The sequence below is a fragment of the Colletotrichum fructicola genome, assembly GCF_000319635.2.
Source record: "Colletotrichum fructicola Nara gc5 chromosome Unknown KSG_Nara_v1_contig03, whole genome shotgun sequence".
Lineage (NCBI taxonomy): Eukaryota > Fungi > Ascomycota > Sordariomycetes > Glomerellales > Glomerellaceae > Colletotrichum > Colletotrichum fructicola.
The window spans coordinates 116,174-138,829 of record NW_027094053.1 but is presented as its reverse complement, the minus strand read 5'-3'; the positions used below and the strand labels follow the sequence as shown (position 1 = coordinate 138,829).

Below are 22,656 nucleotides of genomic sequence, written 5' to 3'. Positions count from 1 at the left end.
TTTTGTGTGTTGTTTCCCGTTTGTTGGTGGTGGTTGTGATGGTTTCTTGATGGTTTGTGGCTTCGACTTTTCTGATGACTGCCTCTCTCGACTCTTTGCGTCCAGATCTTGATAATTTCTTCAACGGCCTTTCCCTTTGACTTATATATGTCTAGGCATCATCAAACATTGTCAGCTTGCCTACTCTCAAACAGTCGCACACACATCTGCCCGCCGCATCGCCGCCCCGGCCGCAGCACGGCAGTCAAGTCACGAGCCACCTCACCTCCCGCTCCCGCGCCGCAGCCACACAGGCACCCAACAAAAGCACACTGCAGGGCAGCCAAAAACTCCGCCGGCCCTTACGGATACCCGCCTGACAGCGGGTTCCACTGTAGCGCGAACAGGCAAACCACACGCACCCGGCCGGCGGTGCACCACACCACATGCCCGCACGTCAAGTGGCTGAAGGTCTCTGTCATTCGTTCGCTGAGAGTATGTTAGTACGAAATACTTCCATTTCTACTTCCCCGCGTCTGCGGCCAGTGTGTGTGGTACAGCCCGACTTCAAAGTGCTGAATAAGGCAGGATGGGCGGCGGGCTTCTTGGTGAGGCGTCCGCTACTTGGTTGAATGTCGCTCAAACCTGGGGATTGGCGGGTAGGATTTCAAGTCTTGTTTGGAGGATTCGTATGCAATGTGCTTTTGAAGATGTGCCTTCTTGTCGGTGAGCTCGTTGATCGTCGCTTGACGTCTAAGGCATGTTTGCTGCATGTGAGCTCCCGCAACCCCACAACCCTCCGAATCTTTTCTTCACTTCGAATCGCAAAATTTAAAGACTGAGGATGGTAATCTGTGTGAGTTTGCCAACGTGGCTGCCGCCTGCGGTGTCAGTGTCGCCTGCCTAGGTTGACCGCATCTGCGCAGAGGGTCTTGAGCGGGCTTGTCTCACCGCACATCACGGGACGGGTGCGAACCCCATTCGCCACATCTACTTTCGACATCACGCAGGTTTGGGGATCTGAGGCTAGGAAGCGAGTGATATTGGAAAGAAGCTATTCGAATGTGTGACTCGACGGATGATTTTCCTTCTCCTCCCGTTTGCCACGCATCCTTCAACCACGTGCAGTCAAATCCTTCAATATCCTCAACATCTGTCCTGTGGATCGTAGCAAGTGTGTAAGTAGAAATTGTGGCACAGCCCCTTCGTTTCGAATCACCGGTGTAGGTCCCGTGTAGTTCATTGGAAGTGGACTGGAAACACCGCGACTCCTGACTTTGGTTCTATGGCGTGTGATATCTCAGCAAATATTCTTCCGCAATGTCGTCATATTGCATCGCGTCGTGGGCAAGTGTAAGTGTATTCTTCCTGTTGAGCAAAAGTCAGCCTTGCTGTTCTTGCCTTACGAGGTCTTGTGGTGTGACTGACAGTATTTCAGCAAGTGGCGCGGATCTGTCACTGTCCGCCTCATATTCACCGGGGAAAAGAGCGAAAGTCATTGTGACTTCGAGGACCTAGTCAACGCGCAGGCGCTTTGTGCCTGTTTTTCCATGTCAGCGATGTATTGAGTGAGCAACATGTCGGATCCACGTACCTCTGGGGCTGACATCGGTCACCTGGATGGTGAACTTGGTATCCCCCGCGGTGATGGCAATCTCAATGGGCTGCTTGCCAGTGTCATGGTGGACTGCATTCTGTGCCTGGTTGTCGGCAGGAGCACTGTCATAGATGGTGACGATGGGCGACATAGCCATCTTGCGTTTGGGTTTCCTGATAGTCTTGGGCTTGGTCGGGGTCTCGGGAGGAGTGGCAGGCGCCTCCAAGGCAACAGGGCTGTTCTGCTTGGAAGCCTTCTTGCTCTCTCGGTTCATGAGGAACAACTTGTGACGGTCCTCGAACTGCTCAGTGGTGACATAGTCGCAGTTGGGGGAGCCGCTCGAGTGCTCATCAAACGGGTCGTCCTTCCGCTTCCATTGCCAGGCTTGCATCTTGCACGAGAAGCAGGTGACACTATCGGGCGTCTGCGTCTCGTTGCCAGTGAAGTAAAATCCGGCACCGGCCATATCCTCAGGGCGGAGGGTGTTGACGGGCCACTTCATGCCCTCGCCGTCGCCAGACTCGGAGCCCGTGGCGTGGAAGGTGAACAGGCGCTCGAAATAGGTATCCATTGTGCAGGTTGTACGAAATGTAAGGAGCGTGAAGAAGGACTGAATGGGTAATGAGGTAGGAAGTTGATCAGAAAGGAGTGACTGTTTATGCAAAAGAAGAGTCTGCTCGCAGCTATCGTGGTTGTGGGAGTGAAAGGTTGGAGAGAGCGAGAGGGTTGGGGCAAGAAGACACTGGAGGAACAGTTGTGGAGCGAGAGTTGGAGGGGCAGGGGCAAGAGCAAACTTTTGCTGTTTTTTCTAACCGCTTGGAGTATTGAAGAGAAGGAGCGACCTAGGTTGTGAAATAATGTCGAGATGTGCGCTTTCCCGTTTTGCTGAAAAAGACCTCTGGGGCCTAGCAGAGGAAGATGGGACAAAATGCTGGCAAAAGCAAGCTTCAAAACCGGTAATAAGTACCACGGGTTACGGTGGATGTCTTGAGGTTCAAAGAACATGTTGATAGATCTTTCAACTGCTACAAGAATTGTTCTCACTCTACTGGTGCTCATAATTTGGGCTTAAACCTGACGTGAATTCCACAGTTCTGCAATCCAGTACAGATGCTGAAGATCGGAAACCTTGCTGATTAATTTCAATAGTTGCGAGTCGCCATGAACATCTGAGAGAACACGACTGGAAAACAAAACTAGAACTCCGTGTGTCATCACAACGACGCCCCGAGAAGATCCCCCACTACTGCAATGGTATCTTTCTTCTCCTTAACCCAATACTGAATCGAAGCCAACCCCGTCACAATCACCATGTCCATATCGATACTCTGTGGCGGCACGTACACCTCAAAAGTCGGGCTCGTTCCGTTCCCGTCAGGCTTCCTCTTCCACCTCGCCAACAGCCTCCCATTCGCATCCTCCATGAAAATTGTCCCTGTGGAGCCCGTCCAACTCGACAGCCTCCAGCTGTACCGCACGCCCATGTAATCAAAATCGTGCCCCATGCCCAAATCGTTTCCTTTCATCTTGAACGGCATGCCGCGAAAGACAACATCGATCTTTGAGGAGAGCGAGTGCCGTTGTGCTGTTGCAAGGGCCTGATCTGACATTTGCTGTGCGCGGGGATCGGCGTGGATCACGGCAATGGATTTCTCGTCATTGTTGTGTAGGATGTAGAATGGTGTCGCGAGGCCAGTGACCAGGTCGATGCGGTCGATCGTCGTTTGGGCGCCGCCGAAGCGCTTGTTGATGCGAAGGACTTCGCATGGCGGCCCGGTCGGCTGAGGCTCGTCGCTCTTCTGCAAAAATGGCATGATGCTGGTCGCGTTTGCTACTTATTTGATGTAGAGCCTGTTGGTAATTTAATGAATTGGTGGTGAGTCGTGTCTTGCAAATCGAGAATCTTTTATGGAGGGGTTCGGCAATATTTATCTTCAACCTGGAAGCCACCGATGTCAGCATACCTGCCAGATAAAAGATCTACCGGTATTATTCAGGGTGAGACATCCTGTTTGGCGCCCGCAGTTGCCGCTGACAGGCACAGCCAGCGATGCTTAGCGATGCTTGAATGCTGACATTCACTAGGGTTGGTGATCTGTAGGGCTGATGACGTGAACTGAAGCGGACTTCAGCCGTCAATAAAATGGAGTTGTTCTGTCGACGAGTTGGAACATGCCTGGCAGCTGAAGACTTGGCATGCGTAATTTGACCTCTGTTCGAAGGCTACCTAGACGGTTCAGTGGCTGAAGAGCCTCGGACTTGTGCTGATTGGACAATGCCACTGTTCAGACGGTAGGAATTATGTGGCTATGGGAAAGGCTTGTTGCCTTTTTGAGATAATGGAGTGCAAGCTGACACCTTAGCGCGACGATCTGGTGGATTGACGGCAACGACTTGCTACTTCCTAAAACGGAAAAAAGTCGATTCCACGCTGTAATCAAACCTGATGTTACTGAAGACTTGACGCAGAATAGGTTATCTTCTCGTGAGCAGCCAAAATCTAGGCTTCGTTGACGAACAAGACAATGGAAGGATCTTCTTAGGCAATCATTCACGAAACCACAGCCGCAGCCGACATTTCGTCTGTCGGAAACTGGCTATGTCTCTTTTCTACACGTATGGCTCTACTTCTAACACACGATTCTTAGACTTGGTGAATTTGGTCCCAAGTCATGCTTCATAGAACCTGTAAAATCTTGTACATGCCCCATAGCTGAAGATGGTCTCGATGTTAGACATGCAATGGCCCACTTCACGGAGCTGCGCAGCCACACTTGAAATTGCCGCAGAACAATCAGATCAGCTTTTGTCAAACAAGCGGCCGCATGGATCAATCCGAGCATCTCGGGCTGCGTCCCGATATCGATGGATATTTCCGGGTTGAAGTAGCGGTGCGCGGAAATTCGCGAGACTCGGGAATCGGCACTGACCAATCAGAGGCTGCAGGTTCTGGTGTTTAGCACGATTTGGGCATTTTCGCTCCCAAATCCGGCTCGACCTTCCCTCCCTCGTCTCCACCTTCAGCTTCGACATCGTCTCGACATTCCCTCCCAGTCACTAACATCAGTTGGGCTTCGCGAGAGACTCGCTCAAGATGCCGTATAAAATGGGTGATTTGGCAGAAATCTTTCGCTCAAGGCTAAAACTTGTTGCATTTTCATTTTCGGACCCTTTGAATCATCGGCAATCGCTTGTTTCGTTTGCTCAGGTTGAAACCACCGGCACCAACCAAGATGACCGTCTTGCATACTCTCGACATCACGGAGGCAACTATCGGCCAGTTGCAACATGCACTGTCTACAACAAAATTGACATGTGTTGACCTCGTGGCACGCTTCCTACATCGCATTGGAAAATACGACTGCCGAGGCCCTCTCCTCAACTCGATCTGCATCCTCAATCCCAACATCTTTGAAGAAGCTCAGGCATCAGATGCCTACCGAGCCTCGGGGCGGCCGCCGCGACCCCTCGAAGGCATTCCTTTCACGATCAAAGACAGCTTTCAAGCCAAGGGTCTCACAGTAGCCGCAGGCTCACCGGCATTCGAACACCTAGTCTCGTCATCCGACGCGGCAGTCGTGAAGCTTCTCCGCGAGGCTGGTGCCGTGCTCATCGGAAAGACTAATATGCCACCTATGGCTGATGGTGGCAGTCAAAGAGGCCTCTACGGCAGATCTATCAGCCCATACAACTCGGAATTCCTCTGCACTAGCTTCGCTTCCGGCTCATCTTACGGATCTGGCGTGGCTACCACGGCTTCGTTTGCTCCCATCGGCTTTGGCAGCGAAACCGTCTCATCAGGTCGAGCGCCGGCCTCGCACAATTCTCTCGTTGCTTACTCCCCTTCAAGAGGGGCCATACCTTCTCGAGGGCTCTGGCCGTTGTATCCCACCTGTGACGTTGTCGTACCCTACACCACGTCAGTGGCAGATATGCTCAAAGTTTTGGATGTCATTGTCGTCGGCGACAAGAACCCGAGAGGTGACTTTTGGCGGGAACAAACAACTGTTCCTGTCCCCCAGGTTCCAGACCTTCGCCCTCGTAGCTACAGCAGTCTCATGGACCCTGACTCGTTGAGGGGCAGACGCATCGCCGTTCCAAGGTGCTACATTGGAAAGCAAACGTCGTCTGGCTACTCGGTAGTTTGCACGGAAGCCACACGTCTACTGTGGGAACAGGCTCGAGCCGATTTGGAAACGCTGGGAGCAACCATAATTGAGACGGACTTTCCCATGATCGAAAACTACTCCAAGCAGGATTTCCCAGGACAGGCCGCCAACGTACCGGGAATGCCAGACGCGTGGATGGATACCGAGCGATGCCAAATGATTGCCACAGCGTGGGATGATTTTCTCAAGTTCAACAACGACCCAGCCTATCCGCGCCTAGAGACCGTGGATAGCCGAAAGATCAACCCCGGATTTGCGCCAATGGATGACCCTGCAGAGTTCACCGAGCAACAGAATCACGTGCGATACGAGGAGATGATTGACTTCATTCGCAAGCGGCCCGGAAAGATCCAGGACTTGCCCGGATGTGCCGAAGCGTTGGTAGCCTTGGAGGCCGCCCGCAAGAGAGACTTGGAGGATTGGATGGACGAGAACAAGTTCGACGTCCTCGTCTTCCCTACTAATGGTGACGTCGGAAGGGCTGACTCCGAGGAGAAGCGCGATTCAATGCTGCATACGCTGCAGGATGGCGTGAAGTACTCCAATGGCAATCGAGCGATGAAGCACCTCGGTGTGCCGGCGGTGACGGTGCCAATGGGGACTCTATCTGACAAGAAGATGCCCGTTGGCCTGACTTTTGCAGGAAAGGGCTGGAGCGATAGTGATCTTCTTCGATATGCGTATGCGTATGAGACTGCGACAAGACGTAGAGAAAGCCCCCCAGCCACGCCTCGGCTGCAAACCGACGTTGTAAAGCTTTCCGGGGGATCTTTGCGCGGAAGCGTCAGTCTGGACTTGAGGATCGAAATCCTCCAAGTAGAGAATGTTTCTGGAATAGGTCTGGAGATCCGAAAGATTTCGATCAGGGGTTCGGTTCGTGCGAGCGATCCTGCTGTGGTTACCGCAAACATTCAAATATACGCCAATGGCGAGCTGTCTTCCCCGGTTGAGATCGATGGGGACACGTGGCGTTGGCAAACTGAGTTAGAGCGGGAACCTGCGATGGAGAAATACCCGACTCCTGGAAAGGTTCCAAGAGATCAAATCATGTTGGTGATTGTGGCTAGAAATTCGAATGGAAGATCGGCTGGACAGTTGGTCATGGTCGATTAATGTAGTTGTTCTGACACGCCGAGAATACCCAACAACTGGCTCCTCAAAAACAGATGGGTGGGAAACATCCTTGCATATATCATTGAATAAGCTTAATTGTGGCTACCTAGCGCTTGCGCTTCCGGTTACCTGCTCGGGTAACTCTCTGACCCTGCTGACTAGGGGCCTACTACTCTCCTTGAGAACCCTTATGATCAAGATCTCTGACATCGGCAAGTGGGTAGCACCTGCTAGATCTGGGAACTCCGAGTCGGTTATGCATAAGAGTGGTTCATCCCCTCGGTATCCCACCGGTCGATGCATCATAGTAATCCCAAAGGAGCATCCGATATATCAGTCTTGATGCAGAATGATCGAAGCAGCCAATGACTGCTATATACCACCGGCAACCCCGCTCTGGAGACAGACTCAACATTGGGTTCGGTTCATCTGATAAGATTAGATGAGATATGATCGACAGGATATCCCACTGGCGGTGAACTTGGAACTGGGAAGCTTTCCGCGAGAATAAGTTGCCTCACGCCGGTGGGATCATCAAGTTTGCCTATAAATGATGGACTGTTGCGCCAAGTGACTGAGTTTGATGTTCAGGCTCGATCAAGCTCAAGATACTTCATCAAATCCCAACATCGTTTCTCTCCGCTCATCACCACCAACTCGCAAAAATGCAGTTCTCTACCCTCACCACTGTTTTGGCCGTCCTGGCTGCCGCTGTTCCTGCCATTGCCGCTCCCGCGGCTGAGATCTTGGAGCAACGCTGCACCGTTGGTGGAAGTGAGTGATTCTTGAATTATACTCGAAGCTCTCCTGTTGTCACCCAAAACGGCTGGATTTCTGGTCGTAGATGTTCGCGAGAACAAATGCTGATTATCTCTTGAAACAGAGCCCTGCACCAGCAACGGCGACTGCTGCTCTGGACACTGCCAGATCACCATTGCCGCCACCTTCTGCTCCAACTAAGCCACTTGGCTGAAGTATCGGAAAATTGAGGGAGCAAGTTGAAGCGAGAACTCGGAGCGTGAACGAAAGCGCCTTCAAACTGTGGTTGTACAAATTCTACCTGTCAAAGTCAGACGACGCTAGCGTACAATACCCGAGGATGATAATACACAGATTTGTGGCATGCCACGTTTCTACACATGACTTTCAACTTGTCTTCGATGAGACAGGATGTCGTGATGAAACTGACCTAAGATGATCCAGCAAACTGAAAAGCCAGAGCATCTGTTTGTTTCGGGATGAGACTTCCCGTGATGCCGGGAAACGGTGATTTAGCGCTGGATAATTTTGAATGGGACTTTCAATAATACTGGACATCGATGATTCAGCGAGTTTAGAAATTGGAAGATCCAATTACTACGTGATGTGGAGCTTTGGCCCTCGTGTTCACATCCGTCGCTCAGATTGAGCGGTGTCAAGCCAAACACCAACTCTATTATTATTATTTACGTATTCAATGGTACGAATGATAGTGGAGATTTGGAGGACGACTTTTGGTCACCTTTATAAATAATAGAGATAATAAAAATCCATCTATGTATTGACACCTTTTGGGATGGATGTGTCTCTCCCCCACCCCCAACCTTCTGGTAAACGACGCCACCAACTTTCCCGTGTCAGATAAGTCCTAAACACATACTTTATACTGAGAATCTGGGCAGTACGAACCCATAATCTATACGCTTAAACTTCCAAGATCTGATAGCGCTTGAATCCAAAGTTTGTTCTTCGTCAACGACCATAAATATCGTCGTTTGCAACACGTGTAACCACAACTCTTTCCCTTCTACATCTACCAGCCATTCTGCATCCACGAATTACTCTACAGTAAATCTTCCCTCACATCAGTCCTTTGCTGACGGGAGTCAACAACAACCTGTCACGACTTTTCACCATGCCCAACCCCACCCCCACAGATCAAGTCATGACAGTCGAAAGGGGCCCTTGGATGGGAACGTTTGCAGCATCATTCCCACTCGATCCCAAATGGGATATCATACTTGGCAATATCCCTGTTTCTATCAGGGACAAAGTCGACATCGTGCGAACAGCACTTCACAAAGATATTGGTACTGAACTGGAAGAAAAGTTTCAAACCAAGTCCCTCCTCATAGCCACAATGGCTCATGGAGACCTTAAGACCGGTTCTAGTATTAATGCGCTTACCGTCGGCGTCTCTTATGATGGCCTGACCGTGGGAAAGGTCGACGGAATCATGCAGGTTTTAGCTGAGATTCTGAAGCGCCACGGCCTAGAGGATGATCTTCAAGTCATGCTAGTACACTCAGTCATGGGTTGGTCTTTGGGCAGTCTGCCTATCTACTGAGGAACCTCTCACATCAGTGTCACACTCAGCGAAGGCTTCGACCGACTTATGACCTAGGTGCGAAAGCCCGCACTCTTTGTTTGATTCTCAGCACTAATCCCATTCAGAGATGGAGCCCACGCATGGCGCAATGGCAATACGGTCATGACCTTGATCCTTCGCATGGTATGTTGCAGGGAACTTGCTGTGGAGGGTTGACTCACAAGTCCCGAAGGCCTCTTCGTCGTGGGTGGTGTATTAGATTTTATAATTACAAGCTGGCATGTTTAGGCGAAAGCCCTGTGCCTTATCTCTTCCTTGCCTGCTGTGATGCCGCGCTTTAGTCCAGCTGACTGGGACACAAGACTTTTTGTTTGAGACATTCTGCGGTGAAACCTCTGACTCTGGATTTCCGATTGTTGTCATCCCCGCATCCTAACGTCTGAATCTGCAGCGTGTCACTTACAATGCGGTGTCTACTGGATGCGGGGAAATGGCATGTTTGCTCTTATTGACTTGTCCATCAACGCGGGCGTCGCCGCTCGTAGTTGCTGATGTTAAGAGACAGACATGATGTATGTACCACCAGGCTAACTAATAGGATGACATAAGATTCATGAACAAGAACTTATTAAGCATCATCACATGCATCCAGCGGGTGAACAATCTGCCCGATCCAAGATCTTAACTATTGTGACTAATATGCGCTCAAAAGCATATTTGCCGACGTCGACTGAATCATGGTGAACAAAAGACCGCACGGCGGAGGCATCTCCGCTGCCGGGACGGATCTTGGGAAGCCGAAGCGGCCCAGAGGCTAGAACTCCTCACGGGTCTCGGCAACTGCCAGTGTCGGGAAAGGTACGGACATAAAATCGCTCAATTTGTGAGATCTTTCGGACTTATTGCGAGCGACTATGAGAAGAAAAACCTGCAGGCTGACAATGGACAATGAAATCGCAAAATTCTCGTGAGGGGAATCGAAAAGATCCTGGCGTTCTACCGGTTGCATACCGGTTGCCGCCTTTGAGCAACGCCACTGTAAGACATTTCTCGTTACATAAAAGTACCGGCCTATCAATTTTTGCTGCGCCCTCTTACAATGCGGCTCATCCCATTGGCGAAGAGCGGCCATCTCCGCTGGATGGATACAGCTGCAAGCACTTTTGGCCAGAACGTCGTGAGACCCATCGCCAGCTGCCGACATGACGCCAACGCGCCGTCACGCATCCATCAGGACCGCTGGGACGAGTGGTTTTCTGCCCGGCTGACGGCGTGGGAAGCTGGCGGCGGGACGGGAGAACTGGGCAGAGGAAGCGGGGAGTACCACGCGACCAAGTCTCTCAGCTGTGCCGTGTGCCCTGTTCTCGGGTACTTGGAAGAGGAAGAGTGACCTGGTGTCTTGGTTCCTTGGAAACTTTTGACGAGGAAAAAGCAAAATAACAGCTGGCACAAAAAGGCGCCCAGGCTTGGAGCCTTGTGGGACTTGCCGTGGACCAGTGGGAGCGGTTTCTGAGGAAAAGTCTACTTCCTTTGGTATCAAAGTACGGTTGCACCGCATCTTTCTGAGAAATCCGCCCTGACGATCGCTGCAAAGCTACGTTGTCGTGGCTGCTCCAAGGCTTCTGGATGCGAATTCTCTCGTTCCGACTGGATGGACCAGCATGTCCGGTTCTGCGGGTGGCCCGCCGACTGTTCCGCGCCGAGTCAAGCGTCAGGGCTGGAACCGCGTGGCGTCAGGTTCCCACGCTCACTCCAGGCCTTCTGTTTCGTCCGCGGCTTTTTTCCTTGCTTCTCTGCGTTGTTTCCCGCTGAGCGGTGCGCCGTGTACCTGCATGATCCATCTGTGCCGTCGTTGATCCGCCGTCCCGTCAGCCCAAGTAGAGGGGAAAAGCAACATGCAAACGTGTCTGTTGGCGGACGAGCACATGACACATCGCACGCATGTCCGTCCCATCGCCATCCCATGTCCGTCCCATGAATCCTTTGTATCGTCCGTCCACCGACAATTCAGCAAACCCTTCAACAACCCACTACCGTGCGTGCCTAGGGCAAGCTACACACAAGCACCACGCAAACCAACATGACTCCCGTGTGCCGTGCCGTCCACCACCTTTCCTGACTCCCGTAGCCCCCGCTGTGCCGCCTCTTTGGTCCCCCTTTAGCCCGTACTAACAGTAACTAGGCCTTCCCTCGGCTCCTTTGGGGCTTGGGCACTCCCTTGTCCGGCGCCCAAAGAACGTTTGGTTCCTGGCGGTTCCTGTCACTAAACTCTATTCGGTCGTCCGAAGGGGACCCATGAGCGATTTTCACCCCTGACAGCGCGCATCCTCCTTTCCCTCTTGGGCCTTGGCCATGTTTCCTCATGGCTGATTTCCCCGAAACCGTTCACAATGGGCTTGAAAACTCAACCTTCTCGAGGGGCGTTCCCGGCCTAGCGTTGCGCTCTTCCACCCCCTCAATTAGGGCTCTGACAACTCTGTTTGTGACCTTGTTTCTCCATGTTGCGATGGATCACCGCAGCGTCAGGGACGTTTCCAGTGGTTCCACGACTTGCTTGTCAGATTCCTGGCACTTTTTGATTGACCAGCTCGACCCGACTCGCGCCTGCGGGTCGGGAGGCACCCACAGCCTCGGCCCTCGCTGACTCTCTCAATCTCACTTTTCCCCCAAAGGATCATTTCAGCCGACCGTCATCATCGACTGCGGCGTAGCTGTGGAGTCGCCGACGCCTGCTGCGTGGGTTTCCGTAGATGGACCGAGCATTGGACTCTGGTTCGTCGTCCGTGTGGGTGACATCTCATCTCCCCTGGGTACAACGCTGTTATTCAGCTTTGCCATCCGTTCGTTTTGCAGACATGGGACTCTCATATATAAGCTCCCCCAGTTTCATCTTCTCCGGGATGCTTCTGTTCTGATCACCAACCAACCATCCTTACTCTTTCTTCTCTTCCTCCAGTCACTCCCTCGGCCGGCACCGAAAGCTCTACAGATCAGGAACCACTCCTTGATACCAACTACTAGCTTCACTCCTTTGCAAGCATAGCACATCCAGTCTTTCTGAGAAAGAATCTCATACCTCGATCTCGAGCTTTCAACCCCGGCAACCGACCCATTTTAGGAACAGATTCAGATTTCATATCTTCCACTTCAACAACAGCCAATATGTTCGCTACCGCTTTCACCACCATCCTCGCTGCTTCGGCCAGCTTGGTCTCCGCCGCTTCCATCCCGATCCGCGACTCCGGCAAGGCCGGTACTGCGGGCATGACCCCCCACGACGCCTTCTCCTCCTCCATCGGCGTTCTTGGCTGCAAGATCAACACCAACCGCGTCGCCTACTGGCCCAACTCCGTCGGCTGCGACGACATCTGCGTCAAGGTCACCAACGGCGAGCGCTACGTCCACCTGCTCCGCATCGACCAGTCCGGCGGTGCCTACGACATCTCCTACGACGCCTGGAACTACCTCAGCACCGGCAAGGGCGCCGCTGAGGCTCCCAGCCAGGGTGGTCCCATCTCCATGGAGTGGGAGGCCGTCCCCGCCAGCGAGTGCGGTTTCCTCCTCAAGGACAACGGCAAATTCCCTCTCTCTGCCGCCAACAGCATGAACTACCTTGCTTCCTGCCTGGCCCAGCCCAACAGCTTCGTCGCCAAGAACTACGCTCTCTACAACATCCAGAACTCTGCCTGCACCTGGGGCGTTGACGAGCTCTGCAACCTCGACCTCGCCGTCAGCAACCAGGCTTCCTGCCCCAGCGGTCTTGGCGTCACGACCGCTCTCAAGGACCAGCCTGTTACCAACATCGCTTACGGCACCGGCGTCGCCGCCGTCGCTATCCAGTAAGCGCATTTGCACGGGATGCACCCAGGATACCACATTATGATGCATACGATCTTATGATACTTGTATATATATTATAGAAAGGCTCCGAGCTGGGCCATTTTTGTTCGCAATCACAGAAGTCTTTCACTTAATCCTTGTGCTTCGTAATTTTTCCATGTGAATGTGAAATTGATCGATGGTTTCTTGATGTAACGTTGAACAATGTCACCCTTGTCCGTCGCCAATTCAGTGTACGTATCCGTACAGCGTCGACGTGCCAATGTTGATCCCAATCCAGCGCCCTTGGCCCAAAAGCAAAGCGAAGTCGGTTCGCTCAGCGTCGGGAAATAAAGTCAAACGCCGTCCCACCCACCCTGGATGTGTGATAGATCATCGCCGATGGCCTGATACTTGCTTCTTGTTGGGATTCTAGCCATCCATGCGTCTTAGCCGGCAAGTCTATGAACTAAGACAGCTTGAAACGAAACTGCCATCTGACTGGTCAGCATAATGCGACTCCTCATGCAAGTCAGCCGCGCTCGATGGCGACAGAAATACCTCGTAGGATTTGCTGTGCCGCTCAATCAGACGTTCTGGTGCCTGTTTTATCACTCTGCAGTGCATAACAGCCGCGGCTGCAGCCCAGTTAAAAAAGTAAGATATCAAAGCGGTTGCATTCGCGCCAACCCCCAAGGTGACGCCATGAAAATCCAAGGACTCGAGAAAAAAATGCGACTCACTTGCGGAAATTGCGAACCACCTTCATGGCTATGGTTCCATCTCAAATACATCCGAACTCATGCATTAAATTTAGAATGAGTATCTTCCCCCTCGCTTACCTCTGCTGTTCGCAGGGCCATCTCGGCTGGCTAACACCAAGGTAATCCTGCGCGCCTGAGACAGCATGCCGCAAACTGTGATTGGCGTACTTGACACAATCGCACATGTTTTATTGTACGAATGTGAGATCTCATATGAAAAGGCTCGATGAGCACATTTGACGTTTCTTTCCAATCATGGCGTTGCAAAAGAGGATGCTTTTCATTCTAACATAATCTTACTGTTGATCTGTCACTGGATACATGCCTTGGCCAAAGGGATGCTACTCCCACTCTTTCATAAACACTCGGAATGTAACCATTACCGATGCTGCCAGCCTCTTGGATAACCAAGCAATGAAGCCTTCTCACCTCTCGGCTATTGTCGTATCGTTCGCGCCCGATGATCACGCATCGAAGGCCGTGATGATCAAGACCGTCCGACTCGTCAAATGTGGCGTGAAGTGTCAATTCTTCTTTTCTCATGTTCAATCCAAACGATAACACTTCCATGTCCGAAGGGAAAGAGTCGTTGTTACGACTAGATGGCGCATTGAGTTCCGAGATGGAGGCACGAGTGAGTATGCCTTCCAATTCATTCGTCCACTCAACTCTTTCGGACTTGAGGTCCACGTACTTTATGACACCCTCCTTAGAAATCCATGACCAGCTAGGCACTTGGCGACCTGCTGGTTGTCGAATGCGCTTCATTGGCTCAGGCTGATTTCGTTTCCACAAAAGGCCACGATGCAAATATTTTGCGAACAAGCCGTACGACGCTTGCGTCTCGAGTGCCCGGGCCAAACGCTTTTCAAGGCCGAGAATAGCTACACTGCGGTCTGATGCGTGAGAGAAGGCCAAAGCAGAGTACCTCTCGTACAGATCCTGTATCAATATCTCCTTGCCGTCTCTATAGTGATGAAGAGCAGACAGAGGGAAATTGGGGTCTCCAAGAAATGCGGCTTTGGAGCTGAGGGGGGAAATATAAGCTTCTTATACGGTGTATGAGAGCTTTTCTGGAATGGCTTACTTGTAAAGACGTCTCATGGTTTCGCATCGAACACCAGCACCGCACTCCCAATAAACCTGACTCGATGTGTAGTAGATGGACCGTCTTGAAAGGGCTCTTTCTTGCAATACCCATCCCCGTTTACTGATATCACCCAACTCGACGTCATGATGAAAGTCATCGATAGACGGGGACACGTAGAGCGGCTGGCGATTCTCAGTCTCGAGTTGAATGTAAGCTCGAGTTGAGCGTTCGCCAAGAAACCCCTCCAAAGACGATGTTGCGGAGACTGCACTGAGTGTTACGTACGCAGAGCTGAAGACCTCTTCCATCTTGGCTGACTCAATTTGCCAATCTTTCGCGTCATCCTGTACGATGCAAACAGAGTCTATCCATAGGTATTGGAGACCAAGACCTCGAGTGACTATCACAGCATCTTTGAAGTTCTGTGGAAGGAGATCGAAAGTAATTGACGCGTGGAATTGGTCGATGTTGCCTTTGAACAGGCAGAATCTCTGGTTGTCCTCCAATTTTCCCCAGCAATGACTGAGAGCGACGTACTTTGTTGTCTTGTCTGATAGAGAAGTCACCAGTCGAAGTCCATCTTGCACATCAATAAGCCGTGTCGGAACTGTAGCAACGGAAAGATATTTGCCTTGACGGCATCGCTCGTGCGAAGGGTCATCGTCGCAAGATCGAATCCATTCCTTCAATAGGGCGAACTGTTCCCTGCTTCCTTGATCCGGCAATCTTGGTGAACCTGTCTGTGCCTGAGATAGAGTGCTCAGCCCTAGCCAATATCTGGTTAGCTCGCCGATGACCAACGTCCAGCGCAGAGACCGATACCTGGTGGCGTGTAGATGGATAGTAAGGCCGGGCCATCTTCAATGCTGATGGTAGCATATGTCTGCCTGAGGCTTATTGATGAAGCCTCTATGTTTTCTCGGGTTATAGCTTCGAGAAGCATGGTGCAGAGTTTGCATGCTGATTGGAGCATTGACGCATCGCACGTGAATTGAAATGACTTTGTAATCTTGATAGTAGTGCAGCGAGCACATAAACCTTCAGCGAAAGCAGTCTTCTCAGGCTTGACCTTATCCCAAGAGATCGATTTGAAGACGACAGCCGAAGTCTCCTCGTCGGGTCTTGACTGCCAGATGTCGTTGAGCTTGCTTGATTGCTGAGAAATGTCAGCCCACCCGAATTTATCATCAGACATGTGAAGGCAAAGTCCTTACAAACTAGATGGTTCAGCATTTTCGGATTCGCATGAACATTGGAATGATGGAGAACGAGAGCGCTTACAACCTGATGTTGACATTATCAGTGTCTGAGCCGAGCTTCTTGTTGGCAGTTTTCAAATGCGTTGACTTACATTCTACGGAGGGGAAAGTGCTTGTGTTAGTAACTTTGAAGCACAAAGCACCTGTCATTCAAGGATTGTACGTACGTACTATGATTGCGCGGCTGTCAGCAAAAAATCAAGTACGTCGATAAAATACACTGAAGACTCACTTCTTGATAGTTTGATTCATCTGGGCGATCTTCGCGAAAAAGTCTCTCGCTGCAAGGTGACACAGCATGTCTGGGAGATCGAACTGTAAGGTAGGAGGGATCATTCAAACACTTATTGTGGATTTCCCTTACATAAGTGTCTACCTCATACGCAGTTGCTCGAGGCTTATGCAACGGGATTTCGATGCCAAGTCCATTGACAACGAGTAATTTGAACTGAACCAAATCGAGGATCTCGCTGTAGATCGTCCCGGGGTTGAAGTCGTCCTGCATAACACTGATGCAACACTGGACAAACTGCTGCACACGGTGTTGTTCTTGCGATGATGAACGTGGAGCACGTTCCCAAAAGAAGTCTGGGGTGTTTTGCTGAAAAGTCTTCAGATCTTCGTTTCCGTAGGCCAGCCAGATGAGTAGCTCTAACATGACGCATCCCATGGCCCAGATATCATAAGACCTTGAAATACTGGTATTGCCGTGCTGAGACTGGACCCCATCTGCCTCAGGAGGTTCGTAACGGGAGCTTCTCGTCGGTGTTGTGGTTCGGATGATAACCTTGTCATTCCTTCTGATGTTGGCGCACAATGCATTAAATGCCGCCAAACCCAGATCTGCGATTTGTAGCTCCCCTTTGCCATGGGCTTCCGTAAACCAGAGGATGTTATCGGGTTTCAGGTCTCCGTGCACGCAGTTGGAATCATGGAGTTTGGCGAGGGCGATAAACATGCCTCTGAATTCACCCATAATCCACTGCATTTGGTCGTGCCCAAGGGGACGGCTGGCGGACTGATCCCAGTAGTCACTTAAGCTACCGCCATGTGGCCATGGAAACAGTAGATACCTATCTCTGCCGACTTCGTAAGCGACGATCGGTCTGAGAAGATTGGAGATCGTGTCATTTTGTGGAAATCCGGGACTTTGGCCATTCCCCTCGAATAACTTGGCGAGGCCGACGTCGTCATTGGCCTTCTTCAAACCAAAAGCCATTGCGTTTCCAGGAGCCTTTCAACAAATTATTTAAAGGCCAGAGGAAGATAGTTACAGATTACTCACCTTCGTTTTGTCTGGTAGATTAATGTGCGCAGTGTGTATCTTGTAGCAAGAAACGTCACTGAGAACCCCACCCCTTGCTGGATTTGTTGGTGTCCCAAGATACGGTAGGACTGTGCCCGACGCAAATTTGAAATTAATCTGCGTTTTGGGGTCCAATAAAGGCACATTAATCCTCCATTGATAGCTCTCAAAAGAGTCGCGGACGATCCGGTCCCAGCTGGAAGAAAGAGGAGCTTTGCGATACTGTGGTCGACCGATTGAGGCGAGAAACCACTTCTTTGGATCTTCATCGCGAATGAACCTAACAGGCAGCCAGTCATCGGTGACGCTGCTTTCCAGTAGTCCCATCAGAAGATTCAACTTCTTATCCTCGGTGCTAGACATCAATGTGAGGATCAGAAATATTTTTCGAGATCGTCCTCTGACGAAATCAACAAGCGCCGTTGCACCATGAAGACCCGCGTCTTCAAAGGTCTCTTCGACTTTCTCACGGCCGACCAAGCCATCTAACTTGTCATAAGGCAAGAACTTTTGACCCTTGTGATTGAAGAGAAACTCGTTGTCAATCTCTTCGCCTAGCCGATGACAGGTGTACTTATCTTGGCCCATGTTCGCTGGTGCTCACCTGTGGCTTCGGCAAAGGCTTGGGTTTTGAGGTGAGCCAAGCTCACTGCAGTTTGAAGGCTGTCGTTGGCTGCCAATCAAAGCGGACAGGAATTCCTCACCTTTGAATGTGGCGCCGTGTACGCGTGGTCGTTAGCCGTTGATGTTTGACGTAACCCTGGCCGTCTAGAGCGGGTAGAATCTCATGTGCTGTCCTTGTTTCTCACCCCAGACGACATAACATCAGCGCGGGGATTGAGAGCAGATGCGTATATTGTCACAAGAGGAAAGTGTTAGTGACTGTACCGTTTAAGAAGTGGTCCATCAGGCTTTTTACCAGCCTCTGGGGTTTCCTTTCCCTCTTCGTTCTTGAGCATGGACTTCATGTGGCAGGTAGCACGTGAGCGACTTGCTGCTAACAACGCCCCAAGGCAAGGAGAACACGTTGTCTGTGATACCCAGCTAAACAAGGATTTGCTCATTGCGCTAGTTTGGGTTACTATCCCATATTCTCCAATGATTACTGGGACAAATAGCGCCTCTGATCGGCATGATTTAGGCAGCCGGCCGCTCCCGGTTGCCTTGTCTTAGGTGACGTGATGTAAAGTTACCTTTTCATCCCCTGTGTACTTGATATTCCCTAATTCGGCAATTTTGCCGACCATACCAACATTCATTTTGGACAGCCTTTTACGTAGTCTTACATGAATCCCGTTCCTGGCCACAAGATGTGACATTTGACAAGAGTTTTGCTAGCCGGGCAGTCTCAGTTGGCTAGGTAGGTATTCAGAACGACGGCAATGACGACAGCGACGATAGTAGCAACAACAGCAGCAACAACGACGACAGCGACAGTAGTTACAACAATAATAGTCACAAAAAAAGGGAGAGCACAGGGAGTTGAGTTGTCTTAGTAATGGAGAATTAGGGTGTCTCAGTAAAATATATGTTACACGCGTGTGTATTGGACACTGCCCAGCTAGCAAGTCTTTGATGATCTTGATTTTTCACACGGTATGTTGAAGGAAGGCATGGGGTTGGAGAGTTCGAAGACAAGAACCATTGAGTGCTATGAGTTCGAGGACATTTGCTTGCCTGAGGTGCTAGAGGATGACTACTTCGTTATTTTTCAAACGGGATCCGACGGACGAAGATGGAGGCATGCGAGACTGAAGCCAAGTGTCACTGGCTAAGATCCAATCCAGATTATGTGACTAACAGTGTTATTTTCAGTGGTTGGATAGGCTGAGACGCTACAGCCGTTGAACAACTGCGATATCTAATTTCTTGGACATCATTGAGCAAAACATGCTTGTTGTAGACGCCAAAGACCGTTCCCACATGGACATGATTACAAGCGAGATAGCTGGGATATATGGAAAGCTGCGGTGACCAGCCGTACATATGAGTTTTGCTATCCTGGCGAGTAGTAAGCATCGACGACAACAGGGACAACAGCGAAGACGATAGCGACAACGACAGGAAAAGGGACGACAGGGACAATAGCGATGACAGGGGCGATAGGTAACATAGGGATAATAGATTATCAATAGATGATAAATTATTAGACCTAGTACAACAGTTAATCGCCCGGGTAGCCAGAAGTATCCGCCCGGATAGCAAGACTCATACATGTACGTTATGGAGGAGCAAGTTATTTTAGAATCCAAGTACCCAAGTTCGCCGCGTCTCGGACACATCGCGGGCTATGACAAACTTATTCGTGATGCCATGTGTGGCCAATGCCTTTCTCCTCCCAATCTTTGAACCTCTTCAGCAAGCTGTCCTGTTGATCTTTGCGCAATCCTGTGATTCCGTTGAAGTCCTTGGTTGTAGATGACCAGTATCCTTGCCCACCGGCTAGAGAAATGTGCCACCTTTCCTTCTCCGAGCGTAGCTTATCGTCGTGTTCCCAAGACGATTGAAGACGAGGGAAGAAGGGCTCGATATCGGAGAGTTCATTTGATCGTTCCTGGACGATAGCGGATCTCTGTGGCTTCTCGAGATCCCAAACAAAGCAGGCGCAGTCCCAATGATTCTTGTGAAGTTCCCAATCGACTGCTACCCAGGACACACTCTCTTTACTGTGAACGGCTCGCCACAGTAAGTAGGGTGTTGAGGAGATATCGTCCTGCACGCCATCTAAAGGCTGGCACAGCCGTTGAAAGTTTGCTTCTGTGCACTCGTCTAATACGCGCTGCGAAAAGTTGGGATTAAGGGCTTCCATTAGACTGTTCTCTGGTAACATATGAACTAGCGTCTGAAAAGGCAAATTGGACATGTTGTAAGCGCGTGGAGGATGCATAGGTAAAAGCTGGCGTCTTTCTTCGAAATTTGTGGCACGGATGATTGAAAGAAGAACGGGCAGACCGCGACCTAGCTGTTCGAAGCAATTAAGTTAGAACATTGTATTCATGAACTCAGGTTCTCAATCTAAAGTTAAAAAGAAGGCCAAGGGAAAAGACGAGAACTCACATTCCATTGTATCATAGAGAAGACGTTGGCGTCATAGTCCCACTCGACGGGCACTTTGCCCCAGTCCACATCGTGAGCGGCAACATCATCGTAGGCTGTCAACATGATCAGTACAAGTCTGCACCCTTCAAGATAAAGTTGAAGCGGCTGACCCTCAGCGACCTTGCGTTCGAGATACCTGTATACACAGAGGATCTGCTCGTTGACCCAGGGCGAGAAAGGGTGGAAGAAGTATTGTGTTATATATTCGTCAATAAGGCGACTGCCCACGTCATAGGGGGTGCAGAATAGGTTGCACATGATCTGGTATCTCATGAAAGCTCTATTGAGCCGGAAGATTTCCTGCTGCGATGCCCCTGACGCATGGTCTGCCTCGAAGCTACTCATGAACAATGGAAGCGCCTCCGAGACCAAATCCTCTCTCAGGATTTCGACAGCTGCCAAAGCACGGCTGAGAGCAGCATACGCAGTAACGGGGAATCGTTCCAAAGATTTAGGATCGTTCTTGATGCGAGATTGCAGTCGTCGAAGAAGATCTTTGACGGAATCATGGTTGCTTGGGTCGACTACACTTGATTCGAGGAGTGCGTTCGCGTACGGAAACAAGTTGGGTGGTATTTGGCTTGATAGAATGCTGCGACATATTGTCTGAGCGTTGTATTTGAAAGCGTTGTAGAATATGCGGTGGCTTCGAATAGCGATGCCAAGCTCTGCAATGGTGTCTAGCTGGTCTAAGATGCTAGAAACAATGTGCAGTGGTAGTCTGTGGATGAAAGTCATCGCATCTGTGGCCTCTTTCGTTCTTTCTCTGTGATATTGTAGAGTTCAGGGTTCCACCAGGAGTATCAGCTGATGGGAAGAGGGGCAAGGCGACCTCGGAGCCGTTCAATCGTGGTGTGTTGATTGGGTATTCTTAGCTGCGCCGCGCTGACTCATCTGGAAGTCACTAGTTTGCAATATCTCGGAGATTTGTCTTCGCATTCGAAGGAAAATATCATGATGTTCAAGGACCAGACTCTGGAAAAGCTGCCGCGGGCTTGTTGCTGGTGCAGCGAAACTGAAACAGAGGTGAGGTACGTCATGAAAGCCATCGCTGCGATGATAGCAACGACGATATGCAAGCCAAGGATGCACGGGAGAGGCAACATAGCAGCGAAAGTGGATAGAGACAACAGGCCAAGTCATACATGTAACGGAGCAAGTCGGAGAGCATCAGGTTCAGCATACTGCTTTCCTCTGTAGGCTTGCCCCTTCGAAGGCCGGCTTGCACTTGGTATCAATTTCTGATTCCATAATAGTATTGAAACTTTGATGCGCTTAGGAAGGAGATTCGCATAGAGGGGGGAAGCTCTGAAGGCGCCTCTTAGCAGGTCTCAAGCAGACACGACAGCGAGAAGTCCACGGAAATTCTTCTCCAAGGGCGCACCTCATCTCTTTTGATACGCGTATATGGCTTTGCTTCGTTAGGAAATTGGTCGATATGTGTGGAAGATGTGCCAAAAGAGGAATATCTGGAAATTTTCGGTCGGTGAAGTTAGCAGTTGGTTTTTGTTGGTAAGTACTCAACGCCAGGAATCGACCGAGAAGCCCATGAGTTATCGTCATTTGGTTGCGATCAACTCTACTGGAGACTCATGTGATCATAGAGTCATCTTGGTTAGAAAACAGACAGCACAATACTATTGCCATGAAGAGAACGATAATCTACGACGAAGGGCTATGAATTTCGATGGAACTCTTGGGGACCCTCAGATTGAAGCCATCCAAAACAACCGAGGATGCTCGGGCATTCCAAGCGCTCTGGTTCGTCAGTTTGGATATTTCAGGTACGTATCAGGGCTGATGATCCTTCCTCGGTTGCCTCCAGTCATTCCCTGTTCCTTCAGCGGCAACCTGCGGCGCAGAAATGCAGCCTTGCCCATTCGGTGTCTATTCTACGGCAGAGGTTACACCTAGACACTCAGTCTGAGGCTGGACAGCTCTCCTGAGGCAGGATCACGATGGAGGCTGGGCTGGGCAGAATTATACGTTTTTGGCGTAGCTTGCGAGTCTACTCTGGTTGGTCTTCCGAAGTGGTGGGAAGCATCTCGAGATCAGAGCTACCAAGACCCGACCGCGTGGCACTGCGGTGAAGATCTCCCCAGTTATTGGAGTTTGTGTCGTTGAAATTAGCTTCAGGCATCATTCAATCGGAT

General features: G+C 50.7%; 7 protein-coding genes across 7 annotated transcripts; 3 read left to right on the top strand and 4 right to left on the bottom strand.

Annotated features, from left to right (window-relative positions):
* Positions 1–1,493: 1,493 nt before the first annotated feature.
* Positions 1,494–2,147, bottom strand: BIRC7 (Baculoviral IAP repeat-containing protein 7; the record flags this gene model as incomplete). Its single annotated transcript, XM_032026643.1, has 2 exons — positions 1,494–1,519; positions 1,574–2,147. The coding sequence occupies 2 exons, from the start codon at positions 2,145–2,147 to the stop codon at positions 1,494–1,496; spliced, it is 600 nt and encodes a 199-aa protein (XP_031893209.1).
* Positions 2,148–2,790: 643 nt separating this feature from the next.
* Positions 2,791–3,390, bottom strand: CGGC5_v004788 (uncharacterized protein; the record flags this gene model as incomplete). Its single annotated transcript, XM_032026530.1, has 1 exon — positions 2,791–3,390. The coding sequence occupies one exon, from the start codon at positions 3,388–3,390 to the stop codon at positions 2,791–2,793; it is 600 nt and encodes a 199-aa protein (XP_031893208.1).
* A 1,419-nt stretch (positions 3,391–4,809) lies between these two features.
* On the top strand, positions 4,810–6,858 carry gatA1 (Glutamyl-tRNA(Gln) amidotransferase subunit A 1; the record flags this gene model as incomplete). Its single annotated transcript, XM_032026418.1, has 1 exon — positions 4,810–6,858. The coding sequence occupies one exon, from the start codon at positions 4,810–4,812 to the stop codon at positions 6,856–6,858; it is 2,049 nt and encodes a 682-aa protein (XP_031893203.1).
* Positions 6,859–8,752: 1,894 nt separating this feature from the next.
* CGGC5_v004786 (uncharacterized protein) lies at positions 8,753–9,184 on the top strand (the record flags this gene model as incomplete). The annotated part of the gene is made up of 1 exon (XM_032026194.1): positions 8,753–9,184. One exon carries the CDS (start codon positions 8,753–8,755, stop codon positions 9,182–9,184), a length of 432 nt encoding a protein of 143 aa, XP_031893205.1.
* A 3,144-nt stretch (positions 9,185–12,328) lies between these two features.
* On the top strand, positions 12,329–13,009 carry CGGC5_v004785 (uncharacterized protein; the record flags this gene model as incomplete). Its single annotated transcript, XM_032025964.1, has 1 exon — positions 12,329–13,009. One exon carries the CDS (start codon positions 12,329–12,331, stop codon positions 13,007–13,009), a length of 681 nt encoding a protein of 226 aa, XP_031893534.1.
* Positions 13,010–14,045: 1,036 nt separating this feature from the next.
* Positions 14,046–17,992, bottom strand: CGGC5_v004784 (putative serine/threonine-protein kinase; the record flags this gene model as incomplete). Its single annotated transcript, XM_032025854.2, has 11 exons — positions 14,046–14,048; positions 14,179–14,776; positions 14,837–15,605; positions 15,662–15,705; positions 15,909–15,995; positions 16,054–16,123; positions 16,191–16,223; positions 16,266–16,282; positions 16,331–16,413; positions 16,475–17,332; positions 17,384–17,992. 11 exons carry the CDS (start codon positions 17,990–17,992, stop codon positions 14,046–14,048), a joined length of 3,171 nt encoding a protein of 1,056 aa, XP_031893535.2.
* Positions 17,993–19,703: 1,711 nt separating this feature from the next.
* CGGC5_v004783 (uncharacterized protein) lies at positions 19,704–21,241 on the bottom strand (the record flags this gene model as incomplete). The annotated part of the gene is made up of 3 exons (XM_032025742.1): positions 19,704–20,366; positions 20,462–20,556; positions 20,614–21,241. The coding sequence occupies 3 exons, from the start codon at positions 21,239–21,241 to the stop codon at positions 19,704–19,706; spliced, it is 1,386 nt and encodes a 461-aa protein (XP_031893536.1).
* Between the last annotated feature and the right edge of the window lie 1,415 nt (positions 21,242–22,656).